Source organism: Microplitis mediator, chromosome 7 (genome assembly GCF_029852145.1).
Source record: "Microplitis mediator isolate UGA2020A chromosome 7, iyMicMedi2.1, whole genome shotgun sequence".
NCBI classification, from domain to species: Eukaryota; Metazoa; Arthropoda; class Insecta; order Hymenoptera; family Braconidae; genus Microplitis; species Microplitis mediator.
This window is the reverse complement of record NC_079975.1, coordinates 10,293,548-10,319,120: the sequence shown is the minus strand read 5'-3', so window position 1 is coordinate 10,319,120 and position 25,573 is coordinate 10,293,548. Positions and strand designations below refer to the sequence as shown.

General features: G+C 25.3%; 4 protein-coding genes across 10 annotated transcripts; 1 reads left to right on the top strand and 3 right to left on the bottom strand.

Moving 5' to 3' along the window:
• Nucleotides 1-42: 42 nt before the first annotated feature.
• On the bottom strand, nucleotides 43-7,626 carry LOC130671477 (probable elongation factor 1-delta). 3 transcript variants are annotated; one of them, XM_057475389.1, is made up of 8 exons: nucleotides 7,461-7,626; nucleotides 4,844-4,982; nucleotides 3,565-3,765; nucleotides 2,357-2,455; nucleotides 1,743-1,857; nucleotides 1,268-1,434; nucleotides 523-592; nucleotides 43-446 (listed from the first exon to the last, which is right to left on the bottom strand). In XM_057475389.1, exons 2-8 carry the CDS (start codon nucleotides 4,934-4,936, stop codon nucleotides 166-168), a joined length of 1,026 nt encoding a protein of 341 aa, XP_057331372.1. In that variant the 5' UTR covers nucleotides 4,937-4,982; nucleotides 7,461-7,626; the 3' UTR covers nucleotides 43-165. The 3 variants fall into 3 exon arrangements, with proteins under 3 accessions (XP_057331372.1, XP_057331373.1, XP_057331374.1); XM_057475390.1 differs by lacking the exon at nucleotides 3,565-3,765 and having other exon boundaries at nucleotides 7,461-7,619; XM_057475391.1 differs by lacking the exons at nucleotides 2,357-2,455; nucleotides 3,565-3,765 and having other exon boundaries at nucleotides 7,461-7,619.
• LOC130671476 (protein artemis) lies at nucleotides 5,008-7,096 on the bottom strand. Its single transcript, XM_057475388.1, has one exon. It carries the CDS (start codon nucleotides 6,882-6,884, stop codon nucleotides 5,661-5,663), a length of 1,224 nt encoding a protein of 407 aa, XP_057331371.1. The 5' UTR covers nucleotides 6,885-7,096; the 3' UTR covers nucleotides 5,008-5,660.
• A 2,587-nt stretch (nucleotides 7,627-10,213) lies between the features above and the next one.
• Nucleotides 10,214-21,332, bottom strand: LOC130672060 (acyl-CoA:lysophosphatidylglycerol acyltransferase 1-like). Of its 5 annotated transcripts, XR_008990618.1 has the most exons (9): nucleotides 20,824-21,332; nucleotides 20,503-20,766; nucleotides 20,205-20,406; nucleotides 17,974-18,191; nucleotides 17,123-17,337; nucleotides 14,479-14,752; nucleotides 13,086-13,237; nucleotides 12,626-12,999; nucleotides 10,214-12,305 (listed from the first exon to the last, which is right to left on the bottom strand). XR_008990618.1 is itself a non-coding variant. In XM_057476280.1 (8 exons), exons 3-8 carry the CDS (start codon nucleotides 20,309-20,311, stop codon nucleotides 12,763-12,765), a joined length of 1,203 nt encoding a protein of 400 aa, XP_057332263.1. In that variant the 5' UTR covers nucleotides 20,312-20,406; nucleotides 20,503-20,766; nucleotides 20,824-21,332; the 3' UTR covers nucleotides 10,214-12,762. The 5 variants fall into 5 exon arrangements, 4 of the variants coding, with proteins under 4 accessions (XP_057332263.1, XP_057332265.1, XP_057332264.1 ...); XM_057476280.1 differs by having other exon boundaries at nucleotides 10,214-12,999; XM_057476282.1 differs by having other exon boundaries at nucleotides 10,214-12,999; nucleotides 20,503-20,681.
• A 610-nt stretch (nucleotides 21,333-21,942) lies between these two features.
• Nucleotides 21,943-25,394, top strand: LOC130672061 (N-alpha-acetyltransferase 20). The gene is made up of 6 exons (XM_057476284.1): nucleotides 21,943-22,336; nucleotides 22,515-22,539; nucleotides 22,832-22,922; nucleotides 24,232-24,361; nucleotides 24,753-24,889; nucleotides 24,970-25,394. Exons 1-6 carry the CDS (start codon nucleotides 22,284-22,286, stop codon nucleotides 25,053-25,055), a joined length of 522 nt encoding a protein of 173 aa, XP_057332267.1. The 5' UTR covers nucleotides 21,943-22,283; the 3' UTR covers nucleotides 25,056-25,394.
• The last annotated feature ends 179 nt before the right edge of the window (nucleotides 25,395-25,573 follow it).

Sequence of the window (25,573 nt, the reverse complement as noted above, 5' to 3'; positions counted from 1 at the left end):
TTTATCTTCTGAGGAATATGAAATAAATATATAAGAAAACAGTAAAATTTTCAATGCAATTTTATTTATTGATAATGGAATGAAAATAATGCCAAAATATGTCATTGATTTAATATAAATTGTCGTTATTTAAAATAATGGCATTAAATGTGAATTAAATATCTTCTAAATTTTGTTGAATGCTGCAATGTCTACACTTTGAACAATTTCGTCATTCTTTTCAATTTCCTCAGTTAGCCAATCGACTGAAACTTTGTCATCTTCAATAACACAAGAGATTTGAAGCTTATGGATTTTGTATGCCAGTGGAACGAGTTTAGCTGCTCCCCATAATAATCCATCGCAAGTGATCTTCCTTACTTCAGCTTCCATTGCTTTCATATCTGTTTCATCATCCCATGGCTTAACATCTAAAACTATACTTGACTTTGCAATTACCGCTGGTTCTGTAAATAAAATTTAAATAATTAATTTTAAATACCTCAATATAATTTTAATTTATTAATTTATTAAATTACTAACTTTTAGATTTTTTTGCAGCATATGCAGCAAGGCGTTCCTCTCTAATTTTTGCAGCCTCAGCATCTTCACCCTTAAATATTAATATAATGTATTTGTTCAATGTTTATTTTAAAGAATTTTAATTTATAATTCATAAATAATGAAACAATTTTAATGAATGTGATCTAATGAAACATAGAAAAAAAAAATTTTTAATCAATGATGATCAATGAAAATTGATATTCAATGAATGGAACGATGATTATGAATATTAAAAAAAAATTATTTGAGAATAAATATATCATGGAAAATATTTTAATTACGGTAAGACGTTTATATCAGGAATATCTGGTGTAAAACATCATTATATCCTTTAATTAAACTGCAGAATCATTTATAAAAGAATTAATTTAATAATTTAATTAGAGTTAACAAGATATTTAATAATTACAAATTTATTTTTACATATCAAAGGACATTTAAATTTAATAAAATATTGTACAATTAGATTTTGTGTCAAGAAATCAGTAGAAGTAGATCACAAATTTTAAAATCGTTTCGTAAACTGTAGATAAGAAAAAAAAACGTGCAAAACTATCTAATAAAACTAAATATTTTTTTGTATAATACAATAATCTATAACTACTAATAATATTTAACTTTATGACATTATACACAATGAATTTATAATACAGGCAATTATTTAAATATTAATTAATAATTTTCATTTATATTATTATTTTATGATAATTTAAATTCAACTTACCTCTGAATCAGAACCAAATAGATCAACATCATCGTCATCATCTTCTGCTGGTGGTGAAGCTTTTTCTGAAGGGGGTTTTGCAGGACAAATGCAAAGATAAGGAGCTGGCTCTGGGCCAGATACTGTTATTTCTAGTTTTTTAATAGCAGCTTCCAAATCAGTTATGTCTAAAAAAAAAAAAAAAAACAATAAAATATTTCTTATTACTATTAAACTAAAATGGAATGCTTGCTCTACATTCGCGCTGCGAAAGCCTGTAATAGCCGCGAAACAAGGGTGTGGATGGTTCCGCGGCTTCGCGTTAGTGCTTCTGGACGTTTTCTGTTTGAAGTCGGTATTTGTCCCACGACCAGTGTACAGAAATATATTTTTTTGCGTAAAGATCACACACGAATCGCGGCCGCAAGCCATGAGCTAGTGTAGAGCAGGCATTACTCGGAATTTAAATACGGAAAAAAAATAAAATTTTCCCTACGTTTGTTCAATGCTTTTACTGTAGCATGAAGTTCTCGGTTATCATTCTCAAGATAAGTAAGGCGTCCTATTAAATCTTGGGAAGGCACAGCTGAATCACCGGAGATGTTGTTGAGCTATAAAATTAAAAATTAAAAATTAAATTATTTAATGAATTCAAACACCATTTTATAAACACAAAAAAAGAATGTATTACACTTATATTACATTTTTATTTTTATTAGATTTAACAATTAGCTTGAAAGAATAATTAATATTTAATTTAATTATAAAGTTAATTAGATATATGAGATGGTTATTTTATGAAAAATTTAAATTAGTAAAAGCCCACTGATGAATTTTTCCCAATATAGCAAAGGTTTTTATTATTAAAATGATTTAATGCCACATACTGATAAAAGAATTATACAAGTTATTTAAAATGTTAACTTATGATTTTGACACGTCAGTAATAAAAAATAATCCGTGAATTTTTGGTTATAATTTACTCCAAAGAATTTTGAAACCGATTTTTATTTTTTTTTTTTTTAAGAATACAAATAAAAATAAAGAATAAAAATTTAATAGAACGAAACATTTTAAATCAAGACGTGAGCAAAAATTTACGGTACTCACACACTGTAAACCCTTTTTAATGTGTTGTCGTGCTTTTGCAACTTCATTGGCCAAACTTCCACTGGCAGGATCTTCTGAGCAACCAGACACTCGGCTTTCCTGCACCCACCGATATGAATGATAAATTTATGCCAAACGAATTAATTTAAACAAAATTTATATTTTATTATTTTTTCTATGATGCTTTAAATTTAAAAAATATATATGATGCATAGAAAGCGATTATTTTATTAGTCTTTGAATTAAAAACAAAATAATTGATGCAATATTTATAAATGATCCACAATCAACAAGACGCGTTAAATAATTTTTTTAAATCCTCTTATAAAATTACGATACAATCAAACTAAAAGTAACACACTACCTATGACAATTTAGAGGCAAAAGCCTAAAAAAAATTAGTGCTCTACAGTAAAATAACTAAAATACCGATATCTTCAGTAGAAAATCTTCCGACCCTACAATTTTTGGAAAATTAATTTTTACATTTTCTTTTAGCAATCCTCGTGATTTATTAACCCATAACTTCTGAGCTTGGTACGCGTTTGTTTATTATTTTTAAGACGGGTCTTCAGTTATTTTTGTCTTATCTCTCAAACAAAAATTTTAAATGCAAAGTAAAGATCGAGGTTCGACACAACTCTCTATTTTTTAGAAATCTTTTTTATTCTTTAAAAATTTTATTTATTGATGAGAAAAAAGTGGATAAAATTTCTGTTTACTGTGCTAGTGTAACAAAAATATTATTGCTCGTCCGCTAGAGTACGAAGGGGAAAAAACTGACAGCTCTTCTCAAGTTATAAAGATGTCGATTGAAAGTCTCTTATCTCCAGCGTCATTAGGGGCACTGATACCTAAAAAAATTGTTATTTTTTTTCTTTTCACTGTGAACACGAAAGCGCCGGATGTGCTCTACTATCGTAAAGCCGACACAACTCGATATGCTCAAGTTTAATTATTAAGAATTGCACATTATTTAAGAAAATTTTCTTTTAAAAAAAAAAATCTGTATTTTGTTTATGTTTACAGATATATGATAGGATTCAAGTTAAACGATTTTCTACTGAAGACATCGATACATTGAAATATTTTTATATAATTAAAACTACAATGGAAAATAATCGATTATAGCAATAAATACAATACAAACTATTTATAAAAAAATAATTTATAGCATAAATTATCAAACTTTCATTTTTATTATATACCTGATTAGAAACTTCTTTCTTATCAGCAGAATCGTGTTCGGTATTTTTTAAATACTTATTTTTTTTATCTGCTTTATTTTTATTCTCTTTAAATTTTTTTGATGATGATTTTGTTGTTAAATTTGCCGGTACAAAATCTTCTATTTTAGTTGATATTAATTTTTCATTAACATCGCAATCCAAAATTATACGAGAGGCCACCTTGTAACATTTTTTAACTATTCAACTTACAGTTATGGTTTATTTATATTGACAATTTTAAAATAATAAAATATATATTACAACAAAATATACTTTTTCAATTTTAAAATATTTAATTTATGTTAAATAAAAACCTTTTTTAGCCGTAAGTTGCAAATAATAATTTCCTAACGCAAATTAAAATTATTCACGGGATTATTTAATAATATCTTTTAAAATAAACGTGTTCCCATTGATTTTCACTTTCTTTTTTTTTTTTATTATTAAAACTTCAAATTGTTATTGCTAACATTGTCTACAAAATTAATCGTGGTAGGTTGTATTAGTGATGTAAAGCAGAGAAATTGTCTTAACAATCATCAGACTATTGACCAGCGGTCATTTTTTTTTTAAATTTAATGCCGGTTCTCGCGCAAACTTGATTATGTCCAGAAAACCGAAAATTTTTTTTTACTGTTATTTAGCATTTAAATAGAAATGAAGATAAATTTTTTTGAATAAATAAATCGGACGTTGGGTGACACGACTTGCAGTTTACTTACAATTACAAGGGCTTATACATTTAATATTATCCAGGAAATCGTATTATAAAAAATTGACCGAAGAATTTTTGACATCAATTTACAAACAATTGTCATTAAATTTTTCGTGATCTGACTGAACATTTTTGAAGTAATTTAAATAAAAATAAATACATAGAGAAAGAAAAAATGAGCGGACACGTTTATCAATTATTTTATCAATGATTTATCAGATCTGGATACAGATAAAGTCGGATGCAAAAAAAAGAGCAAAAGGTTAATCAATACTGTCACCAGATATTCCTCGTGCATTATTAACATAATAAAAAACCAAATAATTAATATGAACGATAAGAATGAGTGTTAATGTCAATTTACTATGATATGAGGTACATAGTTTTTAAACATATTAAAAATAAATGTGTTCATGTAAATAAATTTAAATTATTTGCCAAGTTACATTTTAAAATTATGCACAATAACATTTTTTTAATATGTTTAAAAATATTTATTTTTAATTTTATAGTAATTAAATAAAATAAATATTATTATCTCACCTTGTAGAGACGTTCAAAGTGGGAACGCTCAGCTGCATCGTAAGTTGATTTGTTAATCCAGAATTTTTCTTGAGCAAGTGCAGATACGGCCATTTTTCAAAAATATTTCGTATTACAATAACGACAAATTAAAATATTTCTGTAACAAAATTTAATAGGTTGAAAAAATATTTTTAAAAAATATATAATTATGATTTTTCGATAAAAATTCTATTGCAAATAACGTCAACATAATTTAATTTATAAATTAAATGTAAAGATTTTTATAAATATATCATTTAAAGTAGTAAGAAAAAAACCCTCGGCATCTTGAATATATTAATTTAAAATCAATAAATAAAATTGTATTATTTTAATTGAAATTTATTTACAAATTATGTAACATTAATAATACAACAAATTATCGACTCTATTTTTAAACCAATAAGGATACGAAGTTTAAGCCACAAATTGTAATTTCGATTGTACTACCTTGGTTTCCTTTAATCCGCATTAAAACTTATCAGATTTAATGAAATCATGAAGGGATATTATAGTTATTTTGAGCCGTAAAACTATAATTATACTAAAACCCAGAGATCAGTCAATAATAATGTATGTTTATTGTATAAAAATATAAAATACAAAGTTAATTATGTTTTAAACATGATTATAAAATTTTAAAATAGAATTAAACATGATTATAAGCTTTGATCAACAAGATTTATGAAAAAATATACTAATTTAGTTTGATCGCTATCTTTATAATTATAAAATATCATTTAAATCTTAAAACCCCTTAAAAGCCTCAAATGTCAATAAGCCTATTGATTAATTATTAATCATCATCAACATCACTTAAATTGCAAGCATCTACTACTCTGTCATTATTAAGTGACTCAGGCTTTGAAAGATCCATATCATAACCGGTAAAATAATTATTAGCTTCTTTAGAATTGTCCAAAAGTTTATTCAATGTACTACTAAAATCCTCAAATTTTATTTCTTTTGGAACAACACACGGATATAATTTATTCGGCTTAAAATAATTAATAAAATCAACAAGCTCGTCATAAGATGAGTGACATGAATAACAAACATTAAACTTTTTGTTATAATCATCCCATTCAGAGATACCTTTTGTTACATCTCTATCTTTCCAACGCAATACTGATGGTACAATAGTAATAACTGATTTCAATTCTACATTACGACGGCATTCTAACACAACATTAGAATAATAATAATTACGTTTATTCATGCAAGCATGGATAGGTGTTGAATGTGGATCATTGGTAACACATTTTGATAATTCCGGAACAAATGTATAGCTTTTATAAACTTTATCTTTAACATGTATTCGCAGATTTAATGCATTGGATAATTCAATAAATAAATATTCAGGTCCGTAATGAGCAGAACATTCTAATATAACAATATTATTAACATCTTGACGGATCCAATCATTAGCAACTCGACAAATTTCTTTAACACTATCACGTCGACTTGGAAAAAATTTATTAATAGGATTAAAAAATGTCGTATCAATATAAATACTATCAAACTTTTTTGGTATCATTATATTATTAATGTTATTGTGTAATGGTTTTAATTTTGATAAATCACTTGAACCAATACGAAAATCACCGGTGTAAAGAATAGACGTTTTTTCATTTTCAAATAAGAACATAACTGAACCAGGACAATGCCCAGCCGGTATACATGTTACTGTTAAATACAATTTTTTATTTTTATCATTGTCTACTGTATAATCTACGATAACCGGTGAACAACAATCGATTGTTTTAATAAATTCGGCATCAGAACCAAATCTGAAAAGTTTATATTCAAGTATTTTTTTACTAACTGGAGTACAGTATAAATATTGTTTATGTTTTAATAAATTATCAATAAAACAATTCCCCTCAGTATATAATAATCCTTGCATATGATCAGTATGACAATGACTTAAAAAAAAAATAGATGATTTTAAATTTTCCCCGTCAAAACGATCCACTGAAATTCCTGGTATTTCTTCGATTAAACCACCGAAAGTTGACATTTTTAAATTGTTTGCAGATTCTGCAATTTAAAATTAATATTCATAGTTCTAACACCAATTATTCCTCATTTTTTAATTATTATTATAATTTATCATTTTTATCGTCACATAAATTTGTACATGATTCTGAAGTTAGCCGGGATCTAATAATTTTTGGATTTTTTTCAAAACGATGAATTATAAAAAATTTCACCTATAGTTTTTAAAATTTTGTATAGGTGTATATTTTTTTTTATGACGACGTGAAAAAAAAATTTTTTTTAAATTTTTAATTGTCTAATAACTTCAGGATCATAGTTTGTACATATGTGAGAAATATAATTTCGATTGATATAAATATGTAATAATGGATAAATTGTAATGAAGATTTTTACTTCATATTAATACTATACGAAGATTTAATAATAATTATATATTTAAATAAAAGATTTATCAGATAGACTATGCTGTTACGGCATGTCCATGCCAAAGTCAAAAGAGTCAATTAATTACGTAAATTAATAATTAAATGAATAAATAGAATACATATGTTGTTATTAAAGATAAAAACTAATTGGTATAAAAATTTATACATACCTTGATTTAAAATTTATTTCGAAGTTCTAACCGTTTTTCGGCAAGGAAACTAGATAGTCGTTTAACTTATGGTTGGGGGTTAGGTATGATGTTACACTTATAATGTTATAATCTTTGCAACAAAATTTAAGAAACGCATGCGTGTTTGGTGTATGGTTTTATACTTATATAGCCGGAGGCTGTGAGAGAATCGATGTATGTACTTCCGTTTTTGTGTGTGACGTGTTCATGAAAATAAATTTAAAGGTACTTTTTCATGATGGCGATTAACGCTCGTTTCAAGTGGCAAAAATTTGGTGTCACAACGAGAGTCAGAGACGTCCAAAAGAAATTCATTTAAAAATGCGATATTTATAAAACAACAATTTGTTAAATATAGAATTTCGTGGACAAAAAAGAACATAAATTAACTATAAATATGGTCCCTCACGTAACAGATTTTTAAATTTCGCACTATGGAAAAACAATATCGAGCGACAAAAATAAAGACAGTGCTTTTGACTTGTATTTTAAATAAGAGCGCGAAAATTGAATATTATATATTTAAATTAAAAAAAAAAAATTATGACGATAGAAATTTTCTTAAGAATGAGTAAATAAAAATAGATATTGAAGGTGTATAAAAATAATTTTCAAAAAATCTACCGGAGTTTTGCTCCTGTGTGTAAAATATAAATTATTTTAATTTCATCAGGCATTTCAATAAAATTCACAATGCGGAAGGGCTTGTTGAATTTAAGCATTTATATATATATATATATATATATATATATATATATAAAGCTCTATAAGCCGCCTCAACCATCAAAATCGAATTAAATTTTTAAGAAATATCGTTGTCGAAAGAATTTCAAAGAAGTGTTTTTTTTCTAATAAAATCAAAAATAGAAAAACTGATTGGTTCTAATAATGTTTTAACGTTAGAGTCTGAAAAACTGCGTCAAATGCTGCCTCAAACATCAAAATTGTTTGATTAGTTCGAAAGATATTGGCGTAAAAAAATTAAAAAAAAAAAGTTTACTTCAATTTTTACGGATAACGCATAATGTAATCTATCATATGTTCCAAAACTTATACCGGCTCATTCTGTTGACAGTCTTCGATAATCGCTATATAATTTATTGCAATCGGTTCGTTAGTTTAAATGACATCGACAGCGATTTTGAAAAATCATTGTTTCTGGCATTTTTTTTCCGGGTATTTCATATATTAACGTTCTAGTTTGATTCAAAGCTCATATTCATAAGTTCTTGATCATGTCTATGAATTTCTCTCCAAAAACATTGAATTTATCAAACATATAATCGTGAGCAAAACTTTGAAAACCGATCCATGTTGATTATTATAAATTTCTCGAATTCCCAGACATTAATACGAAACGTAACTTTTTCGAACTCCAATATATGCTGACAATAATATTTTCAAGCTTCTTGAACTCGAAAACAGCGGGAAGTTTCGGGGCTGGCCCGCAGGGTCAACCGGTTTCCAGATGTTTTTTTTAAATTATTTATTTAAACAATCACGGCCAACATATGCGAATTGTAACATAATCTAAAAATTTTTGTTATAATTTGTTAACCGTGATCAAATTTATCAGTTCCTTACCCCTCTAAATGTGTTAACACGTTTACACATTTACAAGCATAAGGACTGGCTGTAGTCCTGTGTGGATGTTCAGATTGAACCAAGGGTATATAAAGTATCTTTATTACTCGAGGGGATGTCTGGGAGGTCTAGGGTCTAATGAAATTCAATGGCTCGCAATTTATATTCACGTGAATGATCGAATCCCCGTACGAACTCGTCTAAAAGAGTCACAGGGGTCGTAGGTTTTGAAACTGGTTCGTAAACATGGAGAATAAGGGCATAGATCATCTGCCATAATCAAAAATCATTAATGAACTGAATATCATTTTAAATTTATGAATATAAAATTTATTAAAGTGAAAATAAAAAAATTTATGAATAATTTTATTTGAAAATACAATTTAAAATAGCTACTCATGTGAAGATGATGTGTAGTATATAATATAATTTTATTAATTATAGAATAAATATGATAATTATTAAATAATATTACGCTGCTACGAATTATACATGAATAAAAAATAATATAATAAGAAATAAAAATAATAATTTTTTCAAATAGCGCTTATTTATATTGATATCGCATAAATAACTATACAAACAATTGTCATAATTACAGGAAATATGAGACTAGATGTTAATTTTAAACAATTGGCAAGTTTTTAAAATGAAATAAATTATAACAAAGTAAATAATGCGTTAAAATGTGTTTTTTTTATGTATTGAAATTACTCAATTCGCTTTTGATTATTCTTACAAATAATTTATAAATCTAATTAAATCGTTAGTATATTGAATAAATGACTAATTAAAAGTAGTTGTAATCAAATATAAATGTATGTTACTAAATAATAAATTTTTGAATACAATCGAAATCAAATTTTTTTAGTTATACAATTCATTTATAATATTGAGAGTTAACAATTGAACAAATTTTGAAATGCATATATAAAAAAAAAAAATACATGATTATTAGACTGATTCAAAAAATCAACTATTTTTTTATTTTTCAACATGAAGTACTTCCTAATTGCAATTTTCCATTTCACATTTTAATAACATGAAAAAAAAATATTTAAAATTTTGGTACTTTAAAACTCAACAACAAATAAGTATACCGAAAAGATCAATCAATACATATTTTTGTAAAGAATTAAATACAAAAAGGTCTTTTTTCTTTTTTCGATTAATTGAATATTTCAAAGTTCTTTCGAGGTGAAAGTAAAATTCGTAAAATTTTCACCACTTTTCAAATTTTCTGGTGAAACTATCAGACTTATTACAAAATGTTATAAGACCTTTGTTGTAGATCATTTCATTTCCAAGAAATTATCCTCTACAAACTTTCCAAAACTCCTGAATGCTCTTTAACTGTATTCCCGCTCGGCATGAGTGTCAGAAAGACATCTTATTTGTATCATAAAGTTATCTATAAAATTATGTCATCTTTCTGATATCACAAAGATATATTTCTGACATTCATGCCGAGCGGGTTATGACTGTTTTTTATTATAATGCAATAACTAAAAAGCATTCAAAAATTTTGAAAAATTCGCAAGGGTTAATTTGTTGAAAATGTAACGGTCTATAAAAGACGTCCTATATCATTTTATAATGTCTGATAGTTTCACCAGAAAATTCGAAAAATAATAAAAATTTTATAAATTCAGTGAGTTTTTAAATTCCAAAATTTAAAAAAACTTCTTCCCATGTTATTTGAATGGAAAATGGAAAATTGCACGTAGGAAGCAGTTTTGAAAGTGTGTCTTTGAAAAATAAAAAATAGTTGATTTTTTTAAATCAGTTTAATGTATATACAGATTTTTCAAATTTCATTATGATTTAATTTATTTTTTAATAAAATACCTAAGACGCCTTTGTCATTTAAAAAAATATATTACACAGTTATAATACAGAAATTTAATATTAAAAAAAAAATTGTTTAATTAAACAATAATACTTTTGCAGCCCATCAATTAATTTATATGAAAATTATCAAATGATAGCTTAATGTAAAATATTAAAAATTATAAAAAAAAGACAACGGAAAACTTTAAATACTTTAAGTAGTAATTAAAAATTATGCAATATTGATAATTTTTCATGTAAAAATACTGGTGATCGGTAGTAGAATTTTTAGTTAGAAATAAATCTGATTTTATTTAATAAAATAAAGTTATTTTTAATGATGATCAAAATTTACCCAAAAAAATTCGCGATTTAATGACACTTTATTTTATGAGAAAAATAAATCGATTCAAATGTTGTATAAAAATGGACGGTCGTGTATTATTATTGTCAATAAATATTATTGGAAAAGAACACTAAAAATCCAAGAATTTAAAAAATATTTCTTTAAAGCATTGACTTGAGTATGAAAATACTTGCCATCAAATTACTTAAATATTCTGAAAATAATGACTATAAAATGGACTGTGCAAGTGAAATTGTCAAAAAAAAGTTTTAAATGTTAATAAATATTTACATTTATTTGAGTATTTAGGCTACTTGTTTTTGTTTAACAAGTCCAAAAATACTGGTTTAGAAAATGCATAACAAGGCGCCTTAAAGTACGTTAATAAAATTAATTCTTTTTTTAATATGATTAAAACTTTGATTGTAAATATTGATAAATTATAGCAGGTATGGAAAATTTTAATACAGAAAATTAAATTTTGTGTTACGAAGTTTTCAAATAAATATTGTGTAGTCTATAATTTAGAAATTATAGTTATTTGATATCTATAATTTGTATAAAATAAATTTTTTAGCGACTATGACTCCAAAGCTATCAATTTTATCAACTTATAAAAACAGTTTTTTCATTTTAATTTTTTTTTTATTAACAAAAAGTATAAAGATTTTGCTCAATGCAAAAATATTTCAATATTTATAAATCACACTTTATTAATTGTTGAATGTGAAATTTAAAAAATGAAGATAAAAAAAAAATGTGTAAATGTATCTAATAAAAAAAAACAAAACAAAAAAAATCACTATTGATAAATTTTTATCCCATTGCGAGATTCAAATTGTTTTTAAATTATAAATTTAGATAAATATAAGTTTATATACATGCATACATACGTATATATTTTAATATGATATAAAATTTACACTCCAGGAACACGTATATTCGGACGTATAAAATTCTATATTCACTGCCATAAATTATGTGCTTAAAAAATATTTCTTCATCCTCTTTCATCTATCTTTGTTCAACTTATTTTCTTTTAGAGTCTATCACAAATTAATAATCTTAAAAGAAACAAAAATAAAAATATTTTTAGAATGATTCAATAGTAATTATTAAATAATTAAAAAAAAAAAATCTTATGTTGTTACACATGTTTTGTTATACAAAATATTATCAAATAAATTTATTACTTAACAAAATTCTCACTCAAAAAATTATTCTAATTTATGATTTTTAAGTCATTCACTGGATTGTTCACACTGATAATAGTGTTAATTAACTGAATATTTTACAAATTGTAATAAAATGCAGAGGTAACATTTAGTGTTCTATAATTTTTATAATACTCTTAATTAATAAAAAAAAAAAAAAATATGTATACCTCAATAAATATATATCTTCAGTGATGTTTTTCAATCGTGCAAATATGTGTGACAATTGTTAACAGAATTGTATAATGACATTACTAATGATTAGTGATAATGGTAGACTGGTGTATGAAAATAAATTAAATTAATTTCACCAAATGCACGATAACACATAAGAAAACATATGATAATGTATATAAGTAGATGTTAAAAAAAATAGATGAAGCACTAAATATCGTAGAGGATCTTGTTGTATTTTTGATCCTTCCTGCATTGAATCACGTGAACCAACAAATGATCCATACTTGTAAAAATTATCTAATAATGTTTCTTTTTCTGCCCATCTATCGTACAGCCATTTAGCCGACAAATCTGGATCTTTTGGAACCTATTAAAAAAAAAAAATGAAATAATAGATTTTGTTTCTTTCAATTTTAATAAGTAATTCGTAATATCCAGTCGATTGATACTCACCACAGAACTTGGAAACAATCGATAAAATAGGACGGTTTCACAGGGTGGCCTTGACCCCGTAATGATCGTTGATAAATCGATCGGTTTACCCTGAGGATATGCTACTGTTATATCAAGGACCCAACGAATTTCCGGTTTCACTATCATCATATCTGTAAATTAATATTATGCATAAACATCTTAAGCGAGTGTTTTTAGAATACATTATTATTTATTTTTCGTTATTAAATTTCTAATAGTCTTCGATAAAATTAAAGAAAAAAATTTATTTTTATATTTACAAATATCAAATTATTTTATTAGGTTAAAAAAAAAAATTTAGATATGAAAAAATTGCTTAATTTTTTATAATTATTATTCTTAAACCTTAATGGTCCTTAACGGTCCCATGAGATCCCGAAGGCTCCAGATAATTTTAGACTCTGGATTTCTACGCCTAATTCTTTGAATGATAAACTCCAAATATCGCAAAATTTAACAACTAAGGTAAATAATTTATGTTGGCTTTATTTGATATTGTGATTTGTATTGGTTATTAATTCAACCTAACAATTGAGTTTTTACTAGTTGTTTTAGGAGGATAATCATTCATAATTATGTTTTATTACAAAAATAAAAATAAACATTTGATAAAAATTAAAAATAAACATTAACCCTTACACGTTCGTAACTATTCCAAGACAGTAAAAATGTTTTTGTTTATTTATATCTATCTATTTTGATCTAATTCAACATAAAAGTAATACATAAGACAGAAATTGGGTATATTTTACTGTTTTTGGAATGGGGACACATATATCCTTATATGCCTTCAGGTATACATTTTTCAATAGATTACAATAAAACACTTCACGTTATTACTGCAAAATAAACACAAACTATGGCAGAAAATACAATTTATTAAATATATATACTTATTTAAAATACTAAATATTATGAAATTCTACAAAAAAATTACGATTTGAAGTATAACATAAATGAACATCACATGGAGAGCATGTATTATTTGTGCGATTTTCCAGGCGACGTTTAGCGCACTGTATTTTATCTATTACTAACTTTTACCATTACATGTGAAGGTGTTCCGCGAAAACTTGAAAAAGCAATATAAAATTAAAAATTATAAATCTAACAAAGATTTTACTCAGCAAGTATATTATTGTAAATCGGAAAAATTATGCGGGGACAAATGTGTCCCTTATACGTGAAAGGGTTAAAGAATAACTATTCATATACTTGTGATTTTATTTACAATATTAGTAATAATGGATATGAATGAACACCTTAAATTATTAATATAATAACATGTTACATTAAGTAATGCATTACAATATTTACTTAGTAAATATCTATTGTAACGAAAAAAAAAAAAAAAAATGAAGCAATGACTTACTTGATCTAGTGTTCAACTGATTTTCAGAAGAATCATTATTTTGAGCAGGACCAAGTTTATCAAATATTGTTCGCATAGCACCAACTCTTGGTAGAGTAACATTTTCTAATATCGGTAAATTATTTTTTTTCGCATATTTCTGTGAAGTTTCCAGTCTTTTACACAAAAAACCACCTTCCGGAAAAAGTACCATCCACTTTCGTTCAAGTGGTATATATGAATTATCCAAATGTAATTCTAACTGCTTAAGACTTTCCTCTCTCCGTTTACGACCCTAAACATACAAAATTAATTGCTATAAAAATTTATATTTGTGGATGTCTATATTATTATGTAAAATAATATTTTACCCCGTACTACATATTACATTTTTTTATAATTACCTACATTCAAATTTAGATTTTAAATGTCTAATGCTAATCAAAACAAGACAATTTAAGACCAATAGCCCATATAAAAATTCAATTGGCAACGTGTTTGATAAGAATGATAGATAATGATTCGAATATTTATCTTTATTTGTATTTTTGAAAACGAATCTTTATTTTATTTCACCTCAATATTCTTTGTTTGAAATAATATCTCGAACCATATTAAAATTTTTCAGACCTAGTATGTATTATATGTTGCGTTAAAAATACATATATTTATTTTTTAAGGAAAAGTAACCAAATATAAACTGGATTTTTATGACTTTAAGGGGGAAGCTGGTCTGAGTTACAAAAAAAGAGCATATTTGTAATTTTTTTCTTTCAGAGTACCTTCTTTATTAACCCTAATAGGTTGAACATGGGTCATTTGTATCCAAATATTCTACTGTAAGCAGCCTACATGCCTCCGAATTTTGATAAAAATATTTATTGAAAAAGAGATTTTCGGGGCTGGCAACAACTCTATCGCATAGTCAGAAGTCCAAAGAAGACCTACGAATTTATTCAGATTTTTCCTTACAGAATAACAGTTAAATAAGCGGCGGACGCTAATGACTCATATTCAACGTTTACGGCTGCTGAAAACAACAACACCGGATTAGGGTTAAAATCCTTAAAATTTGTGACATTATTAAGTATCATTCCAAGAATATTCTGCCAAATTTAAAAAAAAAATATTGAAAAGTAAGCCAGTGGTAGTGGGGAGAACCGAGTCACCTGAAAAAAAAGTCTCCAGGCCATAGGCAGAATAACTTATGACTGCTTCATCTGAAATCCAAAAACCAAAAAGATTTCTTTAGTACATAAGTTTATCTTAGATTTGAACGAAGGATTTTTTTTCCGATAACTACTTATTTTTTATTAAAACAAAAGGAACAATTTTTGGCGAAAATCAGAGTTTTTTTATTACACCTTCACCAAAAATTATAAAATGAATATTTTGTTTATTCCTTCGTTCAAATCCAAAATAAACTTATTTACTAAAGAAATCTTTTTCGTGTTTTGATTTCAGGTGAAGCAGTCATGAGTTATCCTGCCTACGGCATGGAGACTTTTTTTTTAGATGACTCGATTCTCCCCACTACCACCGGCTTATTTTTCAATATTTTTTTATGAAAATTTAGCAGAACATTCTTGGAACGATGCTTAATAATGTCATAAATTTTAAGAATTTTAATAAAGAAGGTACTCTGAAAAAAAAAATCACAAAAATATGCTCTTTTTTTTATATATCAGACCAGTTTCCTCCCTAAAGTACTTGGGTCGGTCTGAGGATGTCATGAGATACTAATTCTAAGTAAAAATGCAAGACAATGTACTTTGCATCAAATTGCAGGCATATATTTTGAACTTGTACATCTACATTTACGTAAAACAAGTGGCGATTGTCAGACCTCATTGTTAGACAATATTATACTAAGAAAATAAGTTAGTTTTTGACAATTCTTTCAAGAGTAGATTCGCATCCTGAGCAAATGTTTAATAAAGATAATTTATATAACTCAAAATAAACACCATTAAATGCCTAACGCTGGTCTTATAAACTTTCGCATTAAATACTGATTATTTCTGACTGGTCGCATGCAGTGTTTAATTTTTCTAAAAGCACTAGTACATCCGCTCTAACACGAAGTCCGACAAGAATGGGTGTGATATAACACAACTCTATCATCCAAGTTATCGAGATTTTCAAGATAGGTGACCAAGGTGAACTCGACTTTACTTAAAGCTACATCAATAACAAACAAAAATTCTCTAGTAATACTTTTATAATTGAATAAATAAATCGGACAAAATAAATAAACATTTATTTTTATAAAATCAAATTATTATAATAATAGCGACGGATGACATCTTTGGGAATTTAGCAACGCTTTAATTTTGAACATTCATTATATAAACTATCGTAGACAACCGATGACATCGAGTATAATAAATGATTTGTTTTTTAATCACGTTTATTGTGATCAATTTTAAACAATTTACAATAAATTTATGCGATTTTGAAAAGTCTAAAATCAAGTCAGAAACTTTCTAGTGAACGAAAACTAGACGATTTATGTCCTAGAGAAGAAGATGATTATTTTAAACTCGCCGTATCATATTGGTCTGACATTGACTTATTTCGATTGGCTAAACAGGCATTTAAATTCGTAGATTCAATACAGATGATACGATAAAATAATAAAATAATAATAATTTTACATAATTACCGAAGAAATAAAAAAATCTCGATGTAGTAAAGAAACAATTCCAAAATTTGTAAATTTAAATATCCTATCCATTATCCACATAAGATTTGGTAGTACGTTCGGCTTGGCATTGAATGTAGCCATTAACATTGGAACATCTCCAGTACTTTGATGGTTTGCTATAACTAGTGTTCTGTCATTTATTATTGGTTGTAAATCATCACCGTATTCAACAACTGTTAACAAAAAAATTTATTTATTTTATTGTGTAATTCAATGCTGGTAAGGTTAAGGACCCATTACCCGCTCACTTTTCATTGAAGTAAGATTTTACTATTCAGTATAAATTGGTAAATAAAATGAAAAATCATTTTTTTTTATAGTTTTAAATATTAGAATAAAATTTTAATTTAAAGAATAATGTCGATAATTTATTATTATTAATTTTTTAAGTAAGGTCGTTAAGTGCACCCATAGTCGCTTACTAAAAGTTGTGATATACCATTACTTGATCAACACATGGCCCTATACTTGCTGAAAGACAATATCAATTGAACTATCATAAGTTTATTGATTCGGAGAATAATTAATAGAATGTATTACTTTATTTAATTTAAAAAAGTTAATAATACATATTGAATAAAATATAATTAAAACAATTATTAAAGAATTTAACTGAACCTAAATTTAATCTAACGAACAAACAAACATTAAAGTAAAAAATGGCCGGCTGAGCACAATTTTGAAAGCAGCCACTTAATTTAAAAATTATAAAAATGCATTAATCATTTTAAGTGAGCGACTAATGATACTGATCGGGTTAAGAGTCTTTAACCTTATTAAATATATTATTTATTATAAAATAAACTTACTGTCATAACCAGCTGACCAAGACCACATCGATACCATCGCCAATAGCCAATGAAAAAAAAGACCTTCTATTCTCCAATAAATTTTTGGTTGAAATAATTTTACAGGCGATAATAACATCATCCATATTACATATGGTGGTATACAATAAATATTATTAAGAATAACAAATCCGATGCGAAGTACGGCTTTTACAACAGTAAAAATATTGTTGATGATGCTGAAATCATATAAGATATTATCAAAAAAAAAATTTTTTTTTTTCCTAAATTACAATAGTATTTTATTATTATAAATATAAAGATTACTCAATCATTTCATCTCGATTATATATTCATCATTGTATAATATAAACAAGTATAGAAAAAAGAAAAATCATCATTACAAAGCATAATATTACTAATAATAGTTGATTAATTGTACAAACTTAGTAATTATTTTTTCATTTAAGAAGTATAAAAAGTCAAGTATAGATAATATGTAAAACATAGTTTCTGTATAACTATGCGTGTTTATTTTTAACTAGAGAACAACTAAATCGATTTTGATGCGGATTTAACATTGTATACATGCATTATACATGTAGAATTCTCTTGGAAAAATCAATTTTAAATGTATAAAACTTAAGTTGAGTATTAATTATTATTTGTATTTATCGAATTATTCTTGTTAATAAATAAGATATTATTTATTTTATTAAAATTTGGAGTAATGGAAATATTTTTTAATTTATACTTATCAATTTAATGTCATTGATGATAATAAAAATTAGAACAAAAAATCAAAAACTAATTATAGATATTGATTAATAATGTCTGATAATTTTATTTATATCGAACCTTGATAACTTTAGACTAAATATTTTTGATAATTAAAATTTTTAGTCATTACAAATAATAATTACTGATATGAAAGTCGTCATCAACATTAAAACATGTTATCATAATTTGATCCCGATAAAACTTGATTCATGCATTGTTTTAACATTTTAAATATATATACATAAAAATATATAAATAAATTTTTTGCAATACAAAATATATAGACAATCTATCTTTGAAAGATCGTATTTTATATGACTATGAAGCCTTTACACTATCCACTTATGCAATTATATTGTTAAGAATTGAGATAGATATCCTCAAGATGATATAAATTGGATACGACCTATATTATTAAATTACAACTTATACCGAGGGTTAGATAATCTATTAATTTTTATCAATATATTTATAACTATTTCTTTTTTTAACTTTTTGATTTTTATTTAAAATTTATATCTTTTCTTCTTCTTCTATTCGAATTGTTTAAAAAAACGGTAAGTTTCCATATTTCCCGCCGAAAGACAATATATAAATATGTGTAGACCCAAGTAGCACATTTGGCTTTGTGACATTTATAAAATAGCAGCTTCGGGGCTGTTGTCGATCTATCGAGAAGACACCAAAATGTTGACAAAACAATCGGAGATTTATATAAAAAAAAAAAAAAAAAAAAAGCTGCTTAAGATTTGACATCATCGGCGGCAAAAATTTAATAACAAATAAGTCATCTGAACGACTTGTCAATTGAGGTGACTTTTTCAAGACGGGAAAAAGAAGACAAATTATATATAATTCCTAGGACCAATATCAGTACGTCTTATTTATATAAAAAAATTTGGCTTTGAGACAAAATAAAATTTGTCTTGTCCTTTTTAAGACATTATTATGACATCTTAAAGCTGTCTCTGTGCTACTTGAGTTTTAGCTATATATAAAAAACAAATATTTCAAAGTATTATCAATGACATCACAATGAATCACAAACTAGAATTCGGTAGTAGACAATAGATGTTTTTTTAAATGAATACCCCGATAACTAAAACTACTAATTTATACATCATAAAGATATGATGCAATAACCGGTTAAAGATAACCGTGGTTTAAAATTAAAAAAAAAAAAACCCATGTAAATAAAAAATTTAGTGAATCTTAAATGAGTCAAGTATTATGACATATATGGATAACGACTAAATAACTAATAATAAAATGAATGTGTATTTAAATGACCAGTAAATAAAATAAAATTAAATCTACGATTGCTCAATAACTATACATATATATATATACATTAAATTAATATAGTTTAATAAAAATCTGATGTAATGATCGGTTAAACATAACCACAATTTAGTGAATAATAAAATAACATACGTTAACAACATAAAAAATATAGAGAGGGTAAAACTTACTTAATAAAAGCCGATGAAGGCGAAGATGATGAATCTGTCATCTTTGGAAAATGCCACCCGTCATACAATATCGAGTAGCTCTCACGTGCACAATTTATGTCCACCATAGCATTTCTTAAAACTCAAATTACATAATATATATGTTACATGAATAATAATATAAAGCACACTGGTATCCGTAATTTAATTTATTATATTGTTACTGAAATTAAATTTATTATTATTGTTATTATTTATGTACAACACAAAAAAAAATTTATATAAATATAGAGCAGTCTTGTAAAATTTTGTTAATTACCGGTGACTATATATATACACACACATATATATATGTATGTATAGATATTCATATATAAATGTATACCAATATATGTAATAGAATGAAAAACCTAAATGGAGTAGACGAAACAATCGTCATCAATAATATGAATCACTTTTCTATTGCCGGCACATTAAATTAAATCATCGATTTATAAACTTGAAAAATAAAATATTTAGATCTTAAACTTTTGATGGTTATCTATTTGACCTGCATTAAGTAATTAATCCTCTAATACAGGAACTAAAAGATTAAAAAAAAAAGTAATAAAATAAAATAAAGTTTAGTTTTATCAATTACCTTAGAAAAATGTAAACTTATGAAATAAAATATAAACAAGTTATCTCTAATAATATTTTTGGAGGTTTTTCAATCAACTTCTCTTGTCTTTATGACGCGCACACATTATTATATCATATAATATATAATATTACATGTATACATAGATATGTATATAAATTATTTGAGTTTAAAGAATTGAAAGCAACCTTTGTCCAATGGATTTCATTATTTATAACCTAACCCGATAGCAATCATATCGTGATTGGCTAAATTCGCTTATTTTCAACTATACTTGTTTTTTTTTTATTTTTATTTTTTTTATTTATTACGTTTTAAAGTATATTCACTATTCTTAATAATTATTATTAACACTAACAATAATTAATAAATAAATAAATAAATAATAAGTAATTTTTTCATTGTTTTAAATAAATAAATTAATTAATTAAAGTAATGTATGTACACAATAACACTGTTATTTACGAGTAAACACTACAGTAATCATTGACGACTATCATTGACTGAATGTTAAATCTAAACAACAAATTTAATAAAATGAAGTTTGCAATAAGACTATAGATATACCTATAGTACAAGTATAGAAAGCAGTAATGTACATAGTATGTGAAGGTACGATGCTCAAAGTACCTGACAAAATAAAATTTGTGTTTTTAATTATCTAGTTAATTTTCATCATTAAAATTTTTGAAAAATGTACACAATAAAATTTTTTTAAATTCTTATACGCATTTTTTTAAATGTTTGCCTGTCAATATTTATTTTGTTATGAGTGTGAATGTAGCTGACATTTGTAAATTTAAAAAATTTTGAAATTCATAAATGAAATGTCAATAGAATAAAAATTTAAGAAGCGGGTATTTCAATAATTTAAAAATTAGCAGGCACATTGTTATTAATTTTCTTATTTTAATTAATTTATTAATAAAATTTATATTTTTAATTACCTAGTTAATTTTCATATTTAAAGTTTAAAAAAAATGTACACAGTAAAATTTTTGCCTGTCAATATTTATTTTGTTATGAGTGTGAATGTAGCTGACATTTGTCAATTTTTAAAATTTTGAAATACATAAATGAAATGTCAGTAGAATAAAAATTTAAGAAGTGGGTATTTAAATAATTTGAAAATCAGCGGGCGCATTGTTTTTAATTTTCTTATTTTAATTAATTCATTAATTTATTTAAAACTTATAATCTGTCTCAGATCTGCTACATTCACACTCATGTTATGTAACGGTCGTAAACGTATAAGTAACTTGTAGAAAATTTATTATACTATAGTTTGTGCGAGCTAGTGTATTATATTTTTTTTTCTCCGATATGATAATTTTATACTTATAATAAATTAAATTGGTTTTGTAAGTTGCGTGTCTAACCTAATTTTATACGATAAATAAAAAATTACTGTTGTTATAATAATTATACTTACGTAAATTATTAATATTACAAGGATAAATATGTCGATTATCAGACCTTTTACATGTGATGATTTATTTAAATTTAATAATGTGTAAGTTTACAAAAATTTAATTAATGTAAATGACTTTTTTTTTATAAAGGAGCATGTAATTTTAATACTTGAAAATTTATTCTGTAAATTATTTTGTTTTTCGATAAATTTTTATCTAAACAAATAAAATTTTTAGCTGCTCACTTCATTGTAAAACATTAATTATTTTTTGTTTCAGAAACCTTGATCCATTGACTGAGACTGTATCCTTTGTATAAAACTGAGTTTAATTAAATTTATATTTAATTTATTTATCATTTTAATATTAACATTTATATCTAAGTTTTATACTGGATATATATTATAGTTATTTAATATATATATGTAGTTTTTTTCATGATACCAGCATTGAAACTTCAAGTTTCAGTAATTTGTTTAACGAACGTAACAATTACGATAGTGCTTATCATTGACAGCAGTAAATTGTTCTTGATTATTCCACCAATTTACTTTACTCTAAATTTGTTCTTATAATTATTCCTTAATTAGTAATAGTATGGGTTGTCATTTTATATGCTTTATTTGGCTCATTGGCCAGAATATGTTCAAGTAGCTGAATCTCCTAGTGGAGAAATAATGGGATACAGTAAGATTTTATTTATCAATTGTTTAGTTAACGGTAACGTCATATAAATGATGTTAACATATTACTGGAAAAGAATTAAAACGCGTTTATCTCAAAACTATATTTTTAAAATTGATAAGCAGTATAACTAATATGATGTTTAATTAATAAATCTCTAATTTACAGGTTATTTTAGAAACAAATACGTAAGATCTTGCTTGTACAGAAAATTTATTTTTAGTTCGAGCTGATTCTATATGAGTGTGAATGTAGTTGACAATTGTGAATTTTCTAAATTTTGAAATAAGTGAATTAAATGTAAATCGAATAAAATTAAAAAATGCGCACTTACAGAATTTGGAAATCAGTATGTGCATTTTTTTTAATTTTTATATTTTTAACTTGCTCCGAACACTCGCTTCGCGGGGTTATTTTTTGGTATTGCATTTATTTGTGTATTTAATTAATTTTCTGGACTGTCCTAAAAATTTCGAAAACAATCTGATAAGTTCTAAAATGTTTGAATGTCGAATATCACTTGGAATGAATTCTTATCAGGCTATAATATTTCCCGATCGGGTTGTTCGGAATATATTCGTGTAATTTAGAACTTTCAAATACACGCTGAAAAAAAAATGCTAACTATTACTATCTAGCAATAGGGAATGATTACCATCTGTATATGATAATCATTATCATGCTTCTATGTTAACTATTTGTTTCTTGTATGGTAATAGTTACCATCTACATTACGATGAAAAATATATATTCAAAGCTTTTAAAATTTCACGCCTTAGCAGCGAGTAGTATTTCATTGTTTTTTTTTTTTTCAATTTTAATTAAAATTGAAATTCATTTGGTTGAGCATTAAAATTAAACAGTTATTTTGTAATAAAATCCGATTAAATGAACATTACGCTTTTTGGGCTTCGACATTTTTTTTTTCATTTTCCAGCTTAGAATATGTTTGACAGGCGATAAAAAAAAATATTCTTTTACCCTCTTTTGGCTTTAGATCACAAAATTTCTGAATTCCTAAAGCCAAAAAGCCTTATAATTTGAGACATACGCCCTTTTGGCTTTAGAAATTTTTTTTTTTTTCATTTTTAAGCTTAAAACATGTTTGCAAATTGATTGACAAAAAAAAAATATTTGTATACGTCCTTTAGGTTTTGTAAAACCGTTTAATAATATGATTCAGTATCAAGAAATAAAATCGCAATTTTTGTCCTCTTCTCAGCTGTTTACTTAAGTTTTACCCCTTAATTGAACTTTTTTTAGTGATAAAATTTTTAAATTAATGAATTTATAATTTTGAATAATTTTTAAGTTATGGGAAAAGCTGAAGGAAGTGGAGAATCGTGGCATGGTCATGTGACTGCTCTTACAGTATCTCCAGACTACAGAAGATTGGGTCTTGCTGCAAAATTAATGAAGTACTTAGAAGAAGTTTCTGAAAAGTAATATTTAATTTTGGCCTTTTTATAATTCATAAAAAATATTAAAAGCTATTAAACATGTTTATAATTCTACTTAGTCGCACTCTAAAATAGTATAATTTGATTAATTAATCAAAACATTAATTTTTTAAACGAAGTTTTGTCACTTTCTTCTTGTGACTTTTTCAAGTTCTCAAAGAGTGTGGATCATTAGCCAAATAAAAATAAAAATTTATGGACATCATCCAAACTTTAGCCTTTTCCGATACAAAATTAGTAGCGGCATTCTGATTTTCTTATACCAATTGTCAATTATTATAATTAATTCATAAACTAATTCAACAATTAACTGATTTAAGAGAATTTTAAGTGTATGTTCATAGTGTTAATTATTATATTTATTATTTTTTAGAAAACAAGCTTATTTCGTGGATTTATTTGTTCGTGTTAGTAATAAAGTGGCAATACAGATGTATCAGCAATTAGGTTACATTGTTTATCGAACTGTATTAGAATATTACAATGGAGACCCAGATGAAAATGCATACGGTAAGTTAAAAAAAATTAATATTTTATAATGAATATATCATTTTGATAAATAATATTTCTACTTTTTTTTTTTTATATAGATATGAGGAAAGCTTTATCACGGGATGTGTTAAAACAATCAGTAATACCTTTAACTCATCCTGTACGACCAGAAGAAGTTGAATGACATTGGTTTGACGAAGCAAATATGGATGTGGTTTATGTTTAAACATCATTTATCATATATCAGGTTGATTTTTTTTTAAATATACTCATAATTTATCAATTTTATAATGTCTAATAAAAACTACTGTCTAGTATAATAGATGTATAGTTTAATGACAATGATAGTAATAATTTTGACAATGAAATTTTTATTAATTTATTTGTACAAAAGTACAATTATTGGTAAACTGAATCATAAATTATCTTGTCATTCAATTGTAAATAATACACAGCAAATAAAATATTACATTAACAATAAACTAAGTTTACACACAATTTCTTTTTTTTTTTTTATGAAAAACGGCCTTTAATTTTTTTTTTATCCTAAAAACAATTAAGGTAAAAGACCCTAAACATGAACCGTACCAGTAATCGCTCACGTTAACTAACAAATGCGTTCTTATAATTTTTATAGAAAAAAAATTTTCAGAATATTCTTGAAATGATGCTTAACAATGTCACAAATTTGAAGAATTTTAA